The sequence below is a fragment of the Salvelinus namaycush genome, chromosome 29, assembly GCF_016432855.1.
Source record: "Salvelinus namaycush isolate Seneca chromosome 29, SaNama_1.0, whole genome shotgun sequence".
In the NCBI taxonomy this organism is placed as follows: Eukaryota; Metazoa; Chordata; class Actinopteri; order Salmoniformes; family Salmonidae; genus Salvelinus; species Salvelinus namaycush.
Genome location: NC_052335.1, coordinates 14743588 through 14759412, shown reverse-complemented (window position 1 = coordinate 14759412; position 15825 = coordinate 14743588). Strand labels below are relative to the sequence as shown.

Genomic DNA, 15825 nt, shown 5'->3' with positions numbered 1-15825 from the left:
CAGTCATCACACAGAGGATTTGCAAGAGTTTGTATTCTCTTCCAGGGAAGGAGTGCAGAGGGTATGAATGTGTGGTGTTCATATACACACTAGTCCACACTATGTGTCCACTCTAGTTTGTGAAGCTGGTCTGGTTATGCCTGCCTGGGTCATCAGGTAGAGGACTGAAACATGTATTAACACCATCAAATTAATACTGTATGTAATCAAAGGGTAGCACAAAAACCCAGAGTCAAAAGGGTACAGAGATGGATAGAAGGGGGTGAAGACGATTTCCATTCTATGTATGCCTATCAGATATGCATTACCCAATAGCCTATCACAGATGTCACGTTGGTTGGGAGTCATCAAATATGTTGCTGATGTCATTTTAAATATGCCACTAGGTGTCAGTCTTTCATTGTTTAAACTCAAGGTGTTACCATAGTGTATACAGTAATCCCTCGTTTATCGCGGGGGTTACGTTCCGAAAATGACCCGCGATAAGTGAAATCCGCGAAATAGAAAAAAAAATTTTTTTTACAATTAGCAACTATTACATGTATACAAATACAGTGACTCACGTGTAGGCCGTTTCGTCGACATTATGGGTTTAGGAGATGTTCGAAATTACAAGATAATTTGGCCAACTTAATGTAAATTTGCCAAGCTGTTTTATGTACGTACACATAACTGCACGAGACGACAAAATGATAGCACAATTCGTAGCATGTTTTGATACAAGAAGCGGGAGTGAGTTTTTAGCGAATCAGAATGCAGAGCACAATGCACCAAAAAAAAAAAAAAAATGCATTATGAAAATCCGCGAAATAGCGAATCCGCGATAAGTGAACCGCGAAGTGGCGAGGGATCACTGTATAACAAAATATATATGTGACAATCTCAACAGTTATTAGATAAAATTATCTATCATTTGCTATAATTGTATTTTCATTTTACTTCAGATGCATCAGCATTATGAGCATTATTATGAGATGTTTACCAGCAGATTTACACTGTGTGCAACAATATTGACATAGTGCACTATACGGTGATTGGAAAATACAGATCTGCTAAATCTGTAACTATCATAGATGTGCATTTTTGTATTTTTTCTCTCAAGACAATTTCGTGTCCGTCTGTAATGTCGCTATAAAATCTATAAACTTAAATCTTATTTTGTTAACAGTGATTTGTTTTTCTCTAGGTCTATGCAGCACAAGTTTATGCCTCTTCAGGTTTATATTTTAGCTTCAATAATTTGCGAGTAATGGCAATACTGTATCTAGTGAACATGCAATCAGTAACACTGTGGAGTTCAGTATGTGCATGAGTTGTTTTGGTGCTTCGTTTAGTTGCTAGTTGTCGACATATTTATCACAATTATAATAGTTTTTGTGTTCATCCCATTAAATTATAGCATCATATTTTTAATTGTATGGTGGTTGGAAAAACATGCCTTGCCAGAAGCGTAGTATATGCAAGACAGTATACAATACATTTAGATTGTAAAATCTAGTACTTGTGATTAAGGCATGTTCTGATTCACCAGCCTGTCCTTACGCATAGATCTCTCTTCCCCTCGCAATATCTCTGCAGATAATCTTCCGAAAGATTGCCGATGTGAAGAAGGAGGAGGAAGAGCGCCGGCAGCAGAAGAATGAAGTAATGCTCTCCATTCCTGTTGACCACCCGGTTCGCAAGCTCTTCCAGAAGTTCAAGCAGCAGAAAGAGATTCGCATGCCAATCCAAGCTCAGCCTGACCTGGAGCGTAACCGGCTTCAGGTTGAGCACCACCACCCCCTTACCAATCTCCCACACCAACAGTGTCAGACTCACCCCTTGCAGCACCAAAATGGCTCACCGATGCAGAATGGGGCACCTGGCACAGGTGGAGGGACTACCAGCGGTGGCTCCAGTGTAGTTACTGTCTCCCAGATCACCCCGTTGCAGAGTTCACTGGCCTATGTCCACACTGGGGAGCCCATTCACACTGGTTGTCACGAGGTCAAGGAGCTGAAGCCCAGTGTGGTGGACCAGAACTGCCTGAGGGTCACCAGTCTGGTACGGCCCAGGGGTGGAGGTGGTGGTCAAGGCTGGATGCGGTTTAAGAATGCTACTACAGCGGCAGTGCCCCTGACCCCTGATGAACCTGAAGGGCCACAGCAGAAAGAAGAGGAGGAATGGGGTGACGTGTCCCAATCCTCAGAACAGTTGACTGAGGACAGCAAGAGCCAGGAGGCAGAAGGTGGGGAGAGCAGCAGCGGGGGTGGCGCCAGCAGCACAGGAGAGGGGGGCGACGAGAAGAGCGCACTCCACAAGACAGACTCCTGCGACAGTGGCATTACCAAGAGTGATCTTCGGATCGACAGGGCAGGGGACGCACCAAGCCCCTATGAGCGGAGTCCAATGGGGAGAAGTCCTTTTGAACACAGCCTCAGGGTTGGGAGTGTGGGCGTGCTTGGCCACCCCTTCCAACCCATGTCTGAACAGGTGCTGCTCCAGTCCACTCTCCAGGAGGCCAAGCTGGAGCTGAAGGGAGATATCCAGATGCTGAGTGGCCGTTTAGCAACACTTGAAGCCCAAGTTAGTGAGATCCTGAGATTGCTGTCTGAGAAGAGGAGGCTCTCACTGCCGCAGACCTCTACCCCCAAGGCTAAGATCAAATGCCAGGACATCTTCACCGTGTCAAGACCTGTCACACCGGACATTGAGAGAGACGATGGACCTTTTTGAATTACAAAAAAAACATTGATGTATTTATTTGCCTTTGACTTCCGTGCCCAATCTTTTAATTTAATGGACAAAATGAGGTAACTGGACACAGAATTTAGGTGGGAAATAGTTTTAGTGTAAATAACCATTTGCATGTCCAGCTGGATTCTGGCCTGCCAAAGACATTTTCAAGAAACCTTTGGATTGCAATTGCTTGTACATTTATGCAGTTGACTGCATGCATAAATGATTTTAAGATACAGATTTTTCACTGTACAGTACCTTCAGCACAGGGATTTAACAATTTTTGACTTTGTTGATGTACTTTCATGTTGTCTGCTCTTCCCAGGTCCAGTCTATAGACCTTCTATACCTAGCACAAACAGCTAAGCAGTAAAGCGATTTGTAAGAGCTTGGGTCACAAACAAATACATTACCGGGAAAAAAAACTGGATTCAGGCCACCTTTTCCAACTTCCCTCATTTAGGTTAACACGGCCATGGTTAATCTTTAGTTAGCATTTGAATTGGAAATTAAAGATTTACATTTTGTTGACTTATTTGTGTTGGCAGCCCTGGTTTTAAGGGTTGTTGTGACCACCCCATACAGAAGCAATCTGTCAATATAATAAAGAACAATCTGACAATAAGAATCAGACAGAAGGCCCGCTAGTAGGTCAGAAGGTTGTAAATCACTGATTCATATCGTGATCAACTAGTAAGTCAGAATGTTGTAAATCACTGATTCATATCGTGATCCACTAGTAGGTCAAAATATTGAAAATCACTGATTCATATTGTGATTGCAAAGTGCAATGCTTAGAGTAGTCAATAATCTTCTTGTAGACTTCCTGGTTGTTATTACACAACTGTATAAGATCTAAAGCTGTTTTTATTGATCAGATGTTCAAGCTGACTGTACCGATTGACAGAAGGTTGGTTACCAGTGTGGGCCCAAAACAAAGAAATGCTTGACACACAGGTATAGTCTAAAACTACAAACCTGTATTGATAAGATCTAAAGCTGTTTTAATTGATCAAATGTTCAGTACATCAATGCAGACTCTGACATGAAAACAGGCCCTGTTTAGGCAAATAGCCTCTGTGACTGTCTAATTGACAGAATCAGAATCACCTTTATTCGCAAAAAAATACATTTTGCTGTGGAAAACTCGATCCAAAGATTAAGGCAGAGATGATTTAATGATATAATAGAAAAATATTTAATCAAGCAGTTGCAGGGGAGATGTATCTCTGATTTCACAGGGAAGAACTCAAAGAGTAAATGGTTCCATGTCCCTTATATAGTGGGAGGTGATAATACAATCATATTGTTACACAACAGTTATTTTATACAAGCAACAGTTCCAGAACACAATGCCCTTCTTTTAGGATGTAGACATAACAGGAGTCTATGAAAGGCATAACATCACAGTCCGACACAGAACATATCCTTTGAGAAGTTACAACAGCTCACCCTAAATTCTGCCACCACAATTTGCAACAGGAATTTGAAATGGTGCTGCCACAATAAACAGAAAATACAGGCAGACAAACAGAATATATGTATGTACACTATGAACAATGAAGCTAAAAACTACAGACTACACTATAAAAACTACAAGCACACTATAACGATGCATGTAGAGATGAATAAAAAACCCGACCTAAGGTAAATCTTCATGAGATAATGATTAGCACAAATGTATTGTAAATTTGATATTATTGCATGATTAAATCTGTGCCTTAGTTTCTCAATTACCACCTCCAGTACAACATGATTTAGTTACGTTTAAAGACCAAATAGTAGTGTAAAGAACTTACTAAGCTGTTTAATGCAGAGGTTTTTAATACATTGTGGTTTCAACCATACACTCCCCTTAGTTTTTCGTTATACTAAAAATGTTTCATTCAAAAATGTTAATTCCAATTTTACAAAGATACAAAACTGTTTGTGGATTATGCTTGCATAGAGAGGACTTTCATGCATGTGCTTGAGATTTATTTTCCCAGATGGAAATTAATGGAAGCATCCTCATTGTTTACCATATATTGTTAGCCACCACTTTGTGTAGAGAGTGGCCATGTCCACAACTGATTGAATGCATTTTGGAAAGTTGACATATCTACAGAAATTGCCTTGATAAGACACCTTATATAACAAACATGAACACAGAGCCGACACTATATAAAGACTATTTATGTAAGCATGACTAGGCCAGATTCAAGATGCTGATTCAGTCCACATTTATTGTTTGTGTTTGCAAAAATGTACAACTTTCATTAAAATCAGAATGACTTTGTTTTATCTTGTCTAATTACATGAATTAAAATATTGTTAGCTGTTGCACAGGAACAATGTGATTTCTGCAGAATAAGTTTGATCGAATTCCCGACTATGGGTCATTCAGTGTGAATATAACGCTGTGTGCTGAGAGTTGGGAAGCAAGTTCAGTGAGGGAGTGAGTGTTTTAATAAAATAAACAGAGCATAATACAAAACAAGAACCACTAACAGACCACAGACATGAAACTGAAACAGAAACAATGACGCCTGGGGAAGGAACCAAAGGGAGTGACATATCTAGGGAAGGTAATCAGGGAAGTGATAGATTCCAGGTGAGCGTAACGATGGTGACAGGTGTGCGCCATATCGAGCAGCCTGGTGACCTAGAGGCCGGAGAGGGAGCACATGTGACAGTGTAACTGGAACAAAAATATACCATTGGGTTTTGGATTTTTCTGAAATGTCGTTAATAGAAAGGAACTTTGAAGGAATTTTGGGGGGCATATTTGACATTTGTTTGCTGAAGGATTATTGAGAAATGATTTGTTGGGAAATTTGGTCTTATCATGGCCTCATTTAAGACACATTTAGTCTGTATTGGTGCCATCTGAACCTTCACCGTGTGCTCTGAAATATGAGCAAGCACAATAATATTTCAAACAAAATGTTTGATTTTAGCCAGTTTTAGCTAATTTGACTTCTCTACGGTGTTGTTTCAACCAAACCATTTAGAAATGTGTTAGCGGGTCATATAGCAATGTCCAGAATCGGACTTTTGGAGAATGTAGCAATGCTAGTGGAAACAGTTTGTATCAGTTCCCAATGGGCACAGAAATCTCATCAACATCTAGTTTTGAATTACAATTGGTTGAGGTTTCAACTAATGTGAATTCAATGTGAAATCAACGAAAAGGTCACCATGTCATTGGATTTAGGTTGAAAGTTGGGTGAAAAAAATAAGAAATGGCCTTATGTTGATGATTGTTTGCAAATCCGTTTTCCATGTTGAGTCAATGTCATCATAGATGTTTTTGGTAGAAATAATGTGGAAACAATGTTGATTCAACCAGTTTTGTCCAGTGGGTTAAAGGGAATGGGGTATACCTAGTCAGTTGTTCAACTGAATGTATTAAACTGAAATGTGTGTTCCGCGGGTTAGCAGTGCATTCAAAATCAGCTAATTCTAATACAATCCGTTTCCACTAGCATGCTCATGGATTTCAGTTTGTATTGAATGCTATGTTCCTGTAATAAAACTTGAACTTGATTGTTACCTTCTCCAAAAAATATTAGCCAAATTATTATGGAGGGTGCTAAATAACCAGCTAACACTTAAAACGTTTTGGGTGAAACAACAATACCTTTGTGAAGTCGAAAATAAACTACAAGATTTTTTTATAATGCACCCAATTTTGCTAAATAGGTTTGGCATGTTTTAAGTCCACATTGTTATTCTTGGCTTCAAGTAGGGCTACATGTCTTTACGCAGCACATTCACACTTCTCAAGAACTAAGAACAAAATATTAGGCTCCTATAAATTGTATTTTAAATGCGAGGCACGTTCTAAATAGCAATCCGTCAATGCAGAAGCAATCCGTCAATATAGTAAAGAACAATCTGACATCACAGTCCAACACAGAACATATCCTTTACAACAGCTCACCCTAAATTCTGCCACCACAATTTGCAACAGGAATTTGAAATGGTGCTGCCACAATAAACAGAATATACAGGCAGACAATAAACAGAATATATGTATGTACACTATGAACAATGAAGCTAAAAACTAGACTACACTATAAAAACTACAAGCACACTATAACGATGCATGTAGAGATGAATAAAAAACCCGACCTGAGGTAAATCGTCATGAGATAATGATTAGCACAAATGTATTGTAAATTTGATATTATTGCATGATTAAATCTGTGCCTTAGTTTCTCAATTACCACCTCCAGTACAACATGATTTAGTTACGTTTAAAGACCAAATAGTAGTGTTAAGAACTTACTAAGCTGTTTAATGCAGAGGTTTTTAATACATTGTGATTACAACCATACACTGACATTAGTTTTTTCGTTATACTAAAAATATGTTTCATACAAAAATGTTAATTGTATTTTATATGCAAGGCTCGTTCTAAATAGGCAAGATAAATCCGCTGTTGATATGGCATTATAGGACTGAATAATGTAAATGTTTGGAGGAGCACGTCTTTGAAAATTAGGTGTATACTTGAACATGCAAAATTAAGTATGCAGGCATGTGAATTGTAAAAACCTCCAAAACATTTCAAAGCACTCTCACGAATAGACAATTTCAAATCCTTTTATTGATAGGCTACTTGGCCAATGCATGGACAGGATAAAAAAGACGCAATGACGCGTTGCCGTTGAACCAAACTTCGTTATAAACTCAGCAAAAAAAGAAACGTCCCTTTTTCAGGACCCTGTCTTTCAAAGATAATAAGCAAAAATCCAAATAACTTCACAGATCTTCATTGTAAAGTGTTTAAACACTGTTTCCCATGCTTGTTCAATGAACCATAAACAATTAATGAACATGCACCTGTGGAACAGTCGTTAAGACACTAACAGCTTACAGACAGTAGACAATTAAGGTCAAAGTTATGAAAACTTATGACACTAAAGAGGCCATTCTACTGACTCTGAAAAACACCAAAAGAAAGATGCCCAGGGTCCCTGCTCATCTGTGTGAACGTGTCTTAGGCATGCTGCAAGGAGGCATGAGGACTGCAGATGTGGCCAGGGCAATAAATTGCAATGTCCGTACTGTGAGACGCCTAAGACAGCGCTACAGGGAGACGACAATCAGCTGTCTGTCCTCTCACAGTGGCAGACCACGTGTAACAACACCTGCACAGGATCGGTACATCCGAAAAGCATACCTGCGGGACAGGTACAGGATGGCAACAACAACTACGTACAGGTTAGTAATTTGTAAAGTGTTACTCACTCTTTGAGTGAGTGGTCTGGCAGAGTGCCACAAACTCTGCCGCTCGTTCACGTGAGTGGTAGCTCTCGTTCCATGGCTTTTCTACAGACAAAGAATTTCTCCGGTTGTAACATTATTGAAGATTTATGTTAAAAACATCCTAAAGATTGATTCTATACATCGTTTGAAATGTTTCTATGGTCTGTAACGGAACTTTTGGACTTTGTCTGGACGTAGTGCTCGCGCCTCATGACGATAATGAACTTTATCGAAGAAATCAAACATTTATTGTGGAACTGGGATTCCTGGGAGTGCATTCTGATGAAGATCATCAAAGGTAAGTGAATATTTATAATGCTATTTCTGACTAATGTTGACTCCAACATGGCGGATATTTCTTTGGCTGGTTGTCGTCTGAGCTCTGTACTCAGATTATTGCATGGTGTGCTTTTTCCGTAAAGAATTTTTGAAATCTGACACAGCGGTTGCATTAAGGAGAAGTCTATCTTTAATTCTGTGAATAACACTTGTATCTTTTATCAATGTTTATTATGATTATTTCTGTGAATTTGTGGCTCTCTGCAAAATCACAGGATGTTTTGGAAGCAAAACATTACTGAATGTAACGCGCCAATGTAAATGGTAAGCTGTCTGTTGACCTGTTTAAAGGTCTTGCTCACATCGGCTAGAGCGTGATCACACAGTCATCCGGAACAGCTGGTGCTCTCATGCATGCTTCTGTGTTGCTTGCCTCGATGCGAGCATAAAAGGCATTTAGCTCATCTGGTAGGCTCGCATCACTGGGAAGCTCGCGGCTGGGTTTCCCTTTGTAGTCCGTAATATTTTTCGGACTACCACATCCGGCGAGCGTCAGAGCCGGTGTAGTAGGATTCAATCTTAGTCCTGTATTGACACTTTCCCTGTTTGATGGTTCGTCTGAGGATATAGCGGGATTTCTTATAAGCATACGGATTCGTGTCCCACTCCTTGAAAGCTGCAGCTATAGCCTTTAGCTTGGTGCGGATATAGCCTGTATTCCATGGCTTTTGGTTGGGATATGTACGTACGGTCACTGTGGGGATGATGTCGTCGATGCACTTGTTGATGAAGCCGGTGACTGAGGTGGTATACTCCTCAACGCCATTGGATAAATCTCGGAACATATTCCAGTCTGTGCTAGCAAAACAGTCCTGTTGCGTAGCATCTGCATCATCTGACCACTTCCATATTGAGCGAGTCACTGGTACTTCCTGCTTTTGATTTGCTTGTAAGCAGGAATCAGGAGGATAGAATTATGGTCAGTTTAGCCAAATGGAGGGCGAGTGAGAGCTTTGTATGCGTCTCTATGTGTGGAGTAAAGGTGGTCTACAGTTTCTTTCCCTCTGGTTGCACATGTGACATGCTGGTAGAAATGAGGTAAAATGGATTTAAGTTTGCCTGCATTAAAGTCCCCGGCCACTAGGAGTGCCGCTTCTGAATAGACATTTTCTTGTTTGCTTATGGCCTTATACAGCTCGTTGAGTGCGGGTCTTAGTGCCAGCATCGGTTTATGGTGGTAAATAGACAGCTATGAATAATATAGATGATAACTCTCTTGGTAGATAGTGTGGTCTACAGCTTATCATGAGGTACTCTACCTCAGGCGAACAATACCTTGAGACTTCTTTGATATTAGACATCACGCACCAGCAGTTATTGACAAATAGACACACACTCCCGCCCCTCATCTTACCAGACGTAGCTGCTCTGTCCTGCCGATGCACTGAGAAGTCAGCCAGCTCTATATTATCCATATCGTCGTTCAGCCACGTCTCTGTGAAACATAAGATATTCGTTTTTAATGTGCTGTTGGTAGGATAGTTTTAATCGTAGATCGTCCAGGTTGTTTTCCAATGATTGCACGTTGCCCAATAATACGGAAGTAAGTGGTGGTTTACCTACTCGTCGGTGAATTCTTACAAGGCACCCCACCCTCCTCCCCCTTGTCCTCTGTCTTTTCTTCACGCTGATGACAGGGATTTGGGCCTTGTCTTGACAAAGCAGTATATGCTTCACGTCTGACTCATTAAAGAAAAAAGCTTTATCCAGTTTGAGGTGAGTAATCTCTGTTCTGATGTCCATAAGCTCTTTTCGGTCATAAGAGATGGTAGCAGCAACATTATGTACAAAATGGGTTACAAACGATGCGAAAAAACAAACAAAATAGCACAGTTGGTTAGGAGCCCGTAAAACGGCAGCCATCCCCTCCAGCTCCGTTATATTAATGAAAGCTCTTACAATATTCGATGATGACATTTCTCTAAAACAGGCTATAGGCTACACGTTTACCACCAAGTCAGAACAGTAGGCAAAGTTATGAGGGGAAAAGGGACCAAATTATTAGGGTCAGGCACATGGGCTACTAACAGCTTACTACACAACATACACTTAATTTATGCAGCAGCATACAATACATTTTTGGACTCACCTTGTTGTACTGTGCTCACTTGAACAGGACGGTGTTGTGGCGGTCCTTCGTGGGCAAATTTTGTCATCACACTTTGCCATCAAAGTCTGGCATTCTCTGGATTTATGGTGCTTTCAAGACAACTGGGAACTCGGAAAAAAACAAGGATGACTCATGACGTCAGTGATCTTCAGGTCGGAGCTCTAGAAAGAGGCCCAAGTTCCCGACTTGGAATTCCGAGTTGGATGACCGTTCAAAACGTATTTTCCCAGTCTGAGGTTGTTTTTTGGGGGGTTTCCAGTTGTCTTGAACTCACTAAAGTCTGAGATTTCCCAGTTCTGAGTTTCTAGTTGTTTTGAATGCGGCAGATTAAAAGGGGATGTCCACTTACTGTTTTGCTGCTCCCAAACTGTCACGTTTTGACCTTAGTTCTTTTGTTATTTCTTTGTTTTAGTATGGTCAGGGCGTGAGTTGGGTGGGTTATCTATGTGCGTTTTTCTATGTTGGTTTTTTCGTTTGGCCTGGTATGATTCTCAATCAGAGGCAGGTGTCGTTAGTTGTCTCTGATTGAGAATCATACTTATGTAACGGAATTCCTCCTCCTCTTCAACCGAAGAGGAGGAGCAGGGATTCGACCAAAACGCAGCGTTGTAACTTGACATGATTTATTTAAACAAGACAAAAAATGAACTATACTTGATACTAAACAAAATAACAAAACAAATGTAGACTGACCTGAACGTAAGAACTTACATGTAACGAAGAACGCACGAACAGGAAAAACAGACTACACAAAAGAACGAACGTACAAACAAACCGAGACAGTCCCGTGTGGCGAGACAACCACCCACAACAAACAATGTGAAAACACCTACCTTAATATGGCTCTCAATCAGAGGAAATGAAAACCACCTGCCTCTAATTGAGAACCATATCAGGTCACCCATTAACCAACATAGAAACACATAACATAGACTGCCCACCCAAACTCACGCCCTGACCGACTAACACATACAAAATAACAGAAAACAGGTCAGGAACGTGACAACTTAGGTAGCCTTTTCCACCTGGGTTTCGTGGGTGGTTATTTTCCATGTCAGTGTTTGTCCCACACGGAACTGTTTCGGTTTGTATTTCACGTATCGTTTATTGTTTTGTTTCTGTGTTCGTTTGTATCATTAAAATATATTATGGACACATACCACGCTGCGCATTGGTCCTCCGATCCTTCCTACTACTCCTCCTCAGAAGAGGAGGAAGACGAGCGTTACACAAACGTGATATTTTAATAAAGCTTTGGTGATTAAGATTTATTTCAAGGCAGTCCCACGAGCAAAACCCTTTATTGATAGGCTTGGCTACTTGACGAATGCATTGGGCACGACTAAAAACCAACTTACTTTTAGGAGAGGGCAAAATGGAGAAAAAAACACATAAATTTTTTATGTTCCTAAATATGTGGTTCACCAGAACAAAAAACACATATCTTGTTCCATGACATATTCGGGACTGTGCGTCACGACCGGATATGCTGTACTTACACTCTTAAAGTCTATGCCATTGCCAACCGTGTTACCGCTAAGACATGCTTTTGGTGGGTCTTATATCTCCCCATTGCGCTACATGAAATTGTCACCTTTGCAATTGCTTTTAAGGACTCACCTCAAATATGTCAATTCCTCCCTCTCAGTGTAAGCCAGCTGATGTTAAACAAGTAAATTGACAAACTTTGCGCAAGGGGTAGAAAATGCCATAGCGCCAAATTTTAAACACTGAAATTGACATCGAGGCTCCATTGCCTCCTCAGCTCCAGCCGAAGGTTGGAAAATCCCCACCCATAAAATTTCAGTAGTATCTCGCACCCCGCACTAGTATGTCCATCAGTAGCCTACTGCTCTTCACAAGTTAATGTGTGGGCTAATGTAAAAAAAAAAAAAAATGTCCTCACAAGTACGGCTCTTTATTTCAAAATAGACCTATGTTGCAGAAAGACTGTCAAATAATGTGAGAATATGATTCTCTTTTTGGCCTGCTGTTATTTTAATAACCTAGTAGTCCATCTTCATGTGTTTCTAAATAATGATATAGTCAGGGGGAGGGGATGCTAGTCGGGGATTCTTTTCCTTTCCTGCAGTCAAATGAGCAAATCGCCCCCTAGTGGCCTCATGGGTGGACTGTTATTCACGTTTTTCCTAATTTCCTAATTAGTAAACATCATTTTTTTAAACCCACCAAAAATCCGTTGCTTCTATGTGAAACAGTTTTGTTATATTTCAGTCTTCTGTGATGTAAACTTTGCAAAAAAAGAAATGTCCTCTCACTGTCAACTGCGTTTATTTTCAGCAAGCTTAACATGTGTAAATATTTGTATGAACGTAACAAGATTCAACAACTGAGACATAAACTGAACAAGTTCCACAGACATGTGACTAACAGAAATGTAACAGTCAGTATCTGGTGTAGCCACCAGCTGCATTAAGTACTGCAGTGCATCTCCACCTCATGGATTGCACCATATTTGCCAGTTCTTGCTGTGAGATGTTACACCACTCTTCCACCAAGGCACCTTAACGTAAAGAAAATGGAGATGGTGTTTGACCCCAAATCTGTTAGTGACCATGCACCTATAGTTTTCCACAATGCCAACATAGCACATGTTAATTTCTACAAGTACCTGGTTGTACATAAGGACAATGTGCTTAGCTGCAAGGTCCAAGTACAGAGTGTCTGCTCCAGAGTCCAACAACACCTCTATTTCCTACGTAGACTCGGAGTTGACCAGAAAATAATACTCCTCTTCTATCATACGGTCAAATTAAATCAAATTGTATTTGTAGAATACGCCGAATACAACAGATGTATACTTTACCGTGAACTGCTTACTTACGAGCACTTTCCCAACAATGCAGAGTTAAAAAGTAATAAAAATTAGCAAAAATGTAAAAAGGAAATAGTAACACAATAAAATAACAATAATGAGGCTATATACAAGGAGTACTGGTACCGAGTCAACTACCTCACACTTCTGCACATTGACTGGACTCACACACACACAAACACTCAGAGAGACACTTTCACACTCTTTCACACTCATCACGCTGCTGCTACTCTGTTTATCTGTTTATTTGGGAAAAACCATTCACTAAACCCTAAACCTCAACTAAATCTTGTAATGAATAATGTGGAAATTGAGCAAGTTGAGGAGACTAAACTGCTTGGTGTAACCCAGGATTGTAAACTGTCATGATCAAAACATATTGATGCAACGGTAACGAAGATGGGGAGAGGTCTGTCCAGTAATAAAGTGCTCCTCGACAAAACAAGTCCTACAGGTCCTAGTTTAGTCGCACCAGTACTACTGCCCAGTCATATGGTCAAGTGCCACAAAGAGAAACATAGACAAATTACAGTTGGCCCAGAGCAGAGCAGCAAGGCTGGCCTTTAATAAGGTCGATGTCCTCGCCCTGCGAAATTCTAATTAACATAATACAAAAATCCCCATGTCGCTGTCAAGAGAATTTTCAATCCCAATGATAATAACTGACAATCAGTAGCTCTGACCAATCCCCGAGATCTATAAGACCATGGGTTTAATAATAATTAGTCAAAGACTCAGTTTATGCAAAAAGATAGTACAGTTTATTCAGAGAACGTTCTAAAATCCATTATACAAAGACATCCATTTTATAGCTGCCACATACTTCCACACAAACAGTAGATATCCTACGCACATACATACACACGAACAGTAGGTGAGTTGTATCCACTGTTTATCACTACCAAGCCGGCAGTTCCATTCCCCCGAGATTAGAGAAACCTTGAGAAGTACCCCCTATGCTATCATAAGTTCCTTAGAGGCCTAGCCAGGTCGGTCCAAACACAGTTTCAATTGTTCTTCGGTATTTTCCTAGGCACCCACATCCAAGTTCAAATCCTAACCTACGCCTTGCTCAGACAGTCTGTGTTTTTCCACTATACAGATACATTGTTTAACCTAATTCCGACTAAAACTACACACATCATCAGATTATAATTGTATGATTCTAATCAATTTCATACAGTTATAAGGTTTCAGAGTGGAATTATTTTATCATTATCTTTCAACATATACATTATTTTATCAGTCGCACTTCTGCATCTACAGTGAAAGCTGACATAGCTAGAGCGGTGTTTGCCAGACCATGAGGCATCTCGAAAATCCGTGTTCTCGCAAAATCGTCTGTTGGCCTACAAAACTATCATCACCTCTATGAGAAGATGAGACTCTCACAAACACAATGCCATGTTCGATCCGTTTTGCTCTACGACTCCCACAAGCGTCTTGGGACTCGTCTAAAGTCGGTACAGCTGATCTGCCATATCCTGTCTGTAGCGTCAGAACGTACATTTAGATTGTTTTGCTCTAGGATGCCCACAGGCCTCAAAAGACTCGTCTGAACGTCCCCCGGTACCAGTTGAAAAACATTATGGAAGTATATACTGTATGGAGACTGTTTCGTGCCAAAAATAAGGGGTTAAATACATGTCCAAAACAATAACAAATGTTTCCCGATATCTCTCAGATATAGGACAGACACTTCAGAACAAACTTCCTTTAGATTTATTTGGGGGGGACTATTTGTTGTATTGGCTAATAGCAGTAAGGCCAAAAATAATTTTTGTATATATTTTTTTGCTACTTCAAGGGGTCTTAAAATTCAAAATCAAATAGTTAACATCAATGACATGCATGTCAATCTCTCTTGGCTCAAATTAGAAGAGAGATTGACTGCATCACTACTTGTCTTTGTGAGAAGTATTGACATGTTGAAAGCACTGAGCTGTCTGTTTATTGGCACACAGCTAAGACATCCATGCATACCCCACAAAACATGCCTCAAGAGATCTCTTCACAGTCCCCAAGTTCAGACAGACTCTGGGAAACGCACAGTGCTACACAGAGCTATGACTACATGGGACTCTATTCCACATCAAGTAACTCAAGCAAACAGTAAAATCTGAAGAAAAAACCCCCCTGATAAAACTACACCTTATGGAACAATGCGGACTGTGAAGAGACACACACACATGCACACACTGTCACGCCCTGACCTTAGAGATCCTTTTTATGTCTCTATTTTGGTTTGGTCAGGGCGTGAGTTGGGGTGGGCATTCTATGTTTTGTGTTCTATGTTTTCTATTTCTGTGTGTTTGGCCAGGTGTGGTTCTCAATCAGAGGCAGCTGTCTATCGTTGTCTCTGATTGAGAACCATACTTAGGAAGCATTTTCCCACCTGTGTTTTGTGGGTAGCTGTTTTCTGTTTTTGTGTCTGCACCAGACAGAACTGTTTCGGTTTCGTTCGTTCTCTTTGTTGTTTTTGTTATTCAGTGTTCAGTTTTATTAATAAATCATGAACACTTACCACGCTGCGCTTTGGCCCTCTTCTTCAGACGGCGGTTACACA

General features: G+C 40.4%; 1 protein-coding gene across 1 annotated transcript in view; it reads left to right on the top strand.

The window, feature by feature from the left end:
- Window positions 1-2715, top strand: part of kcnh5a (potassium voltage-gated channel, subfamily H (eag-related), member 5a) — a 122375-nt gene extending 119660 nt beyond the window's left edge. The window contains exons 11-13 of the mRNA XM_038968738.1: window positions 1579-1764; window positions 1828-2109; window positions 2146-2715. Of these exons, the coding sequence (XP_038824666.1) occupies window positions 1579-1764; window positions 1828-2109; window positions 2146-2715 (1038 nt within the window). The remainder of the gene's footprint in view (window positions 1-1578; window positions 1765-1827; window positions 2110-2145) is intronic.
- Window positions 2716-15825: the final 13110 nt, after the last annotated feature.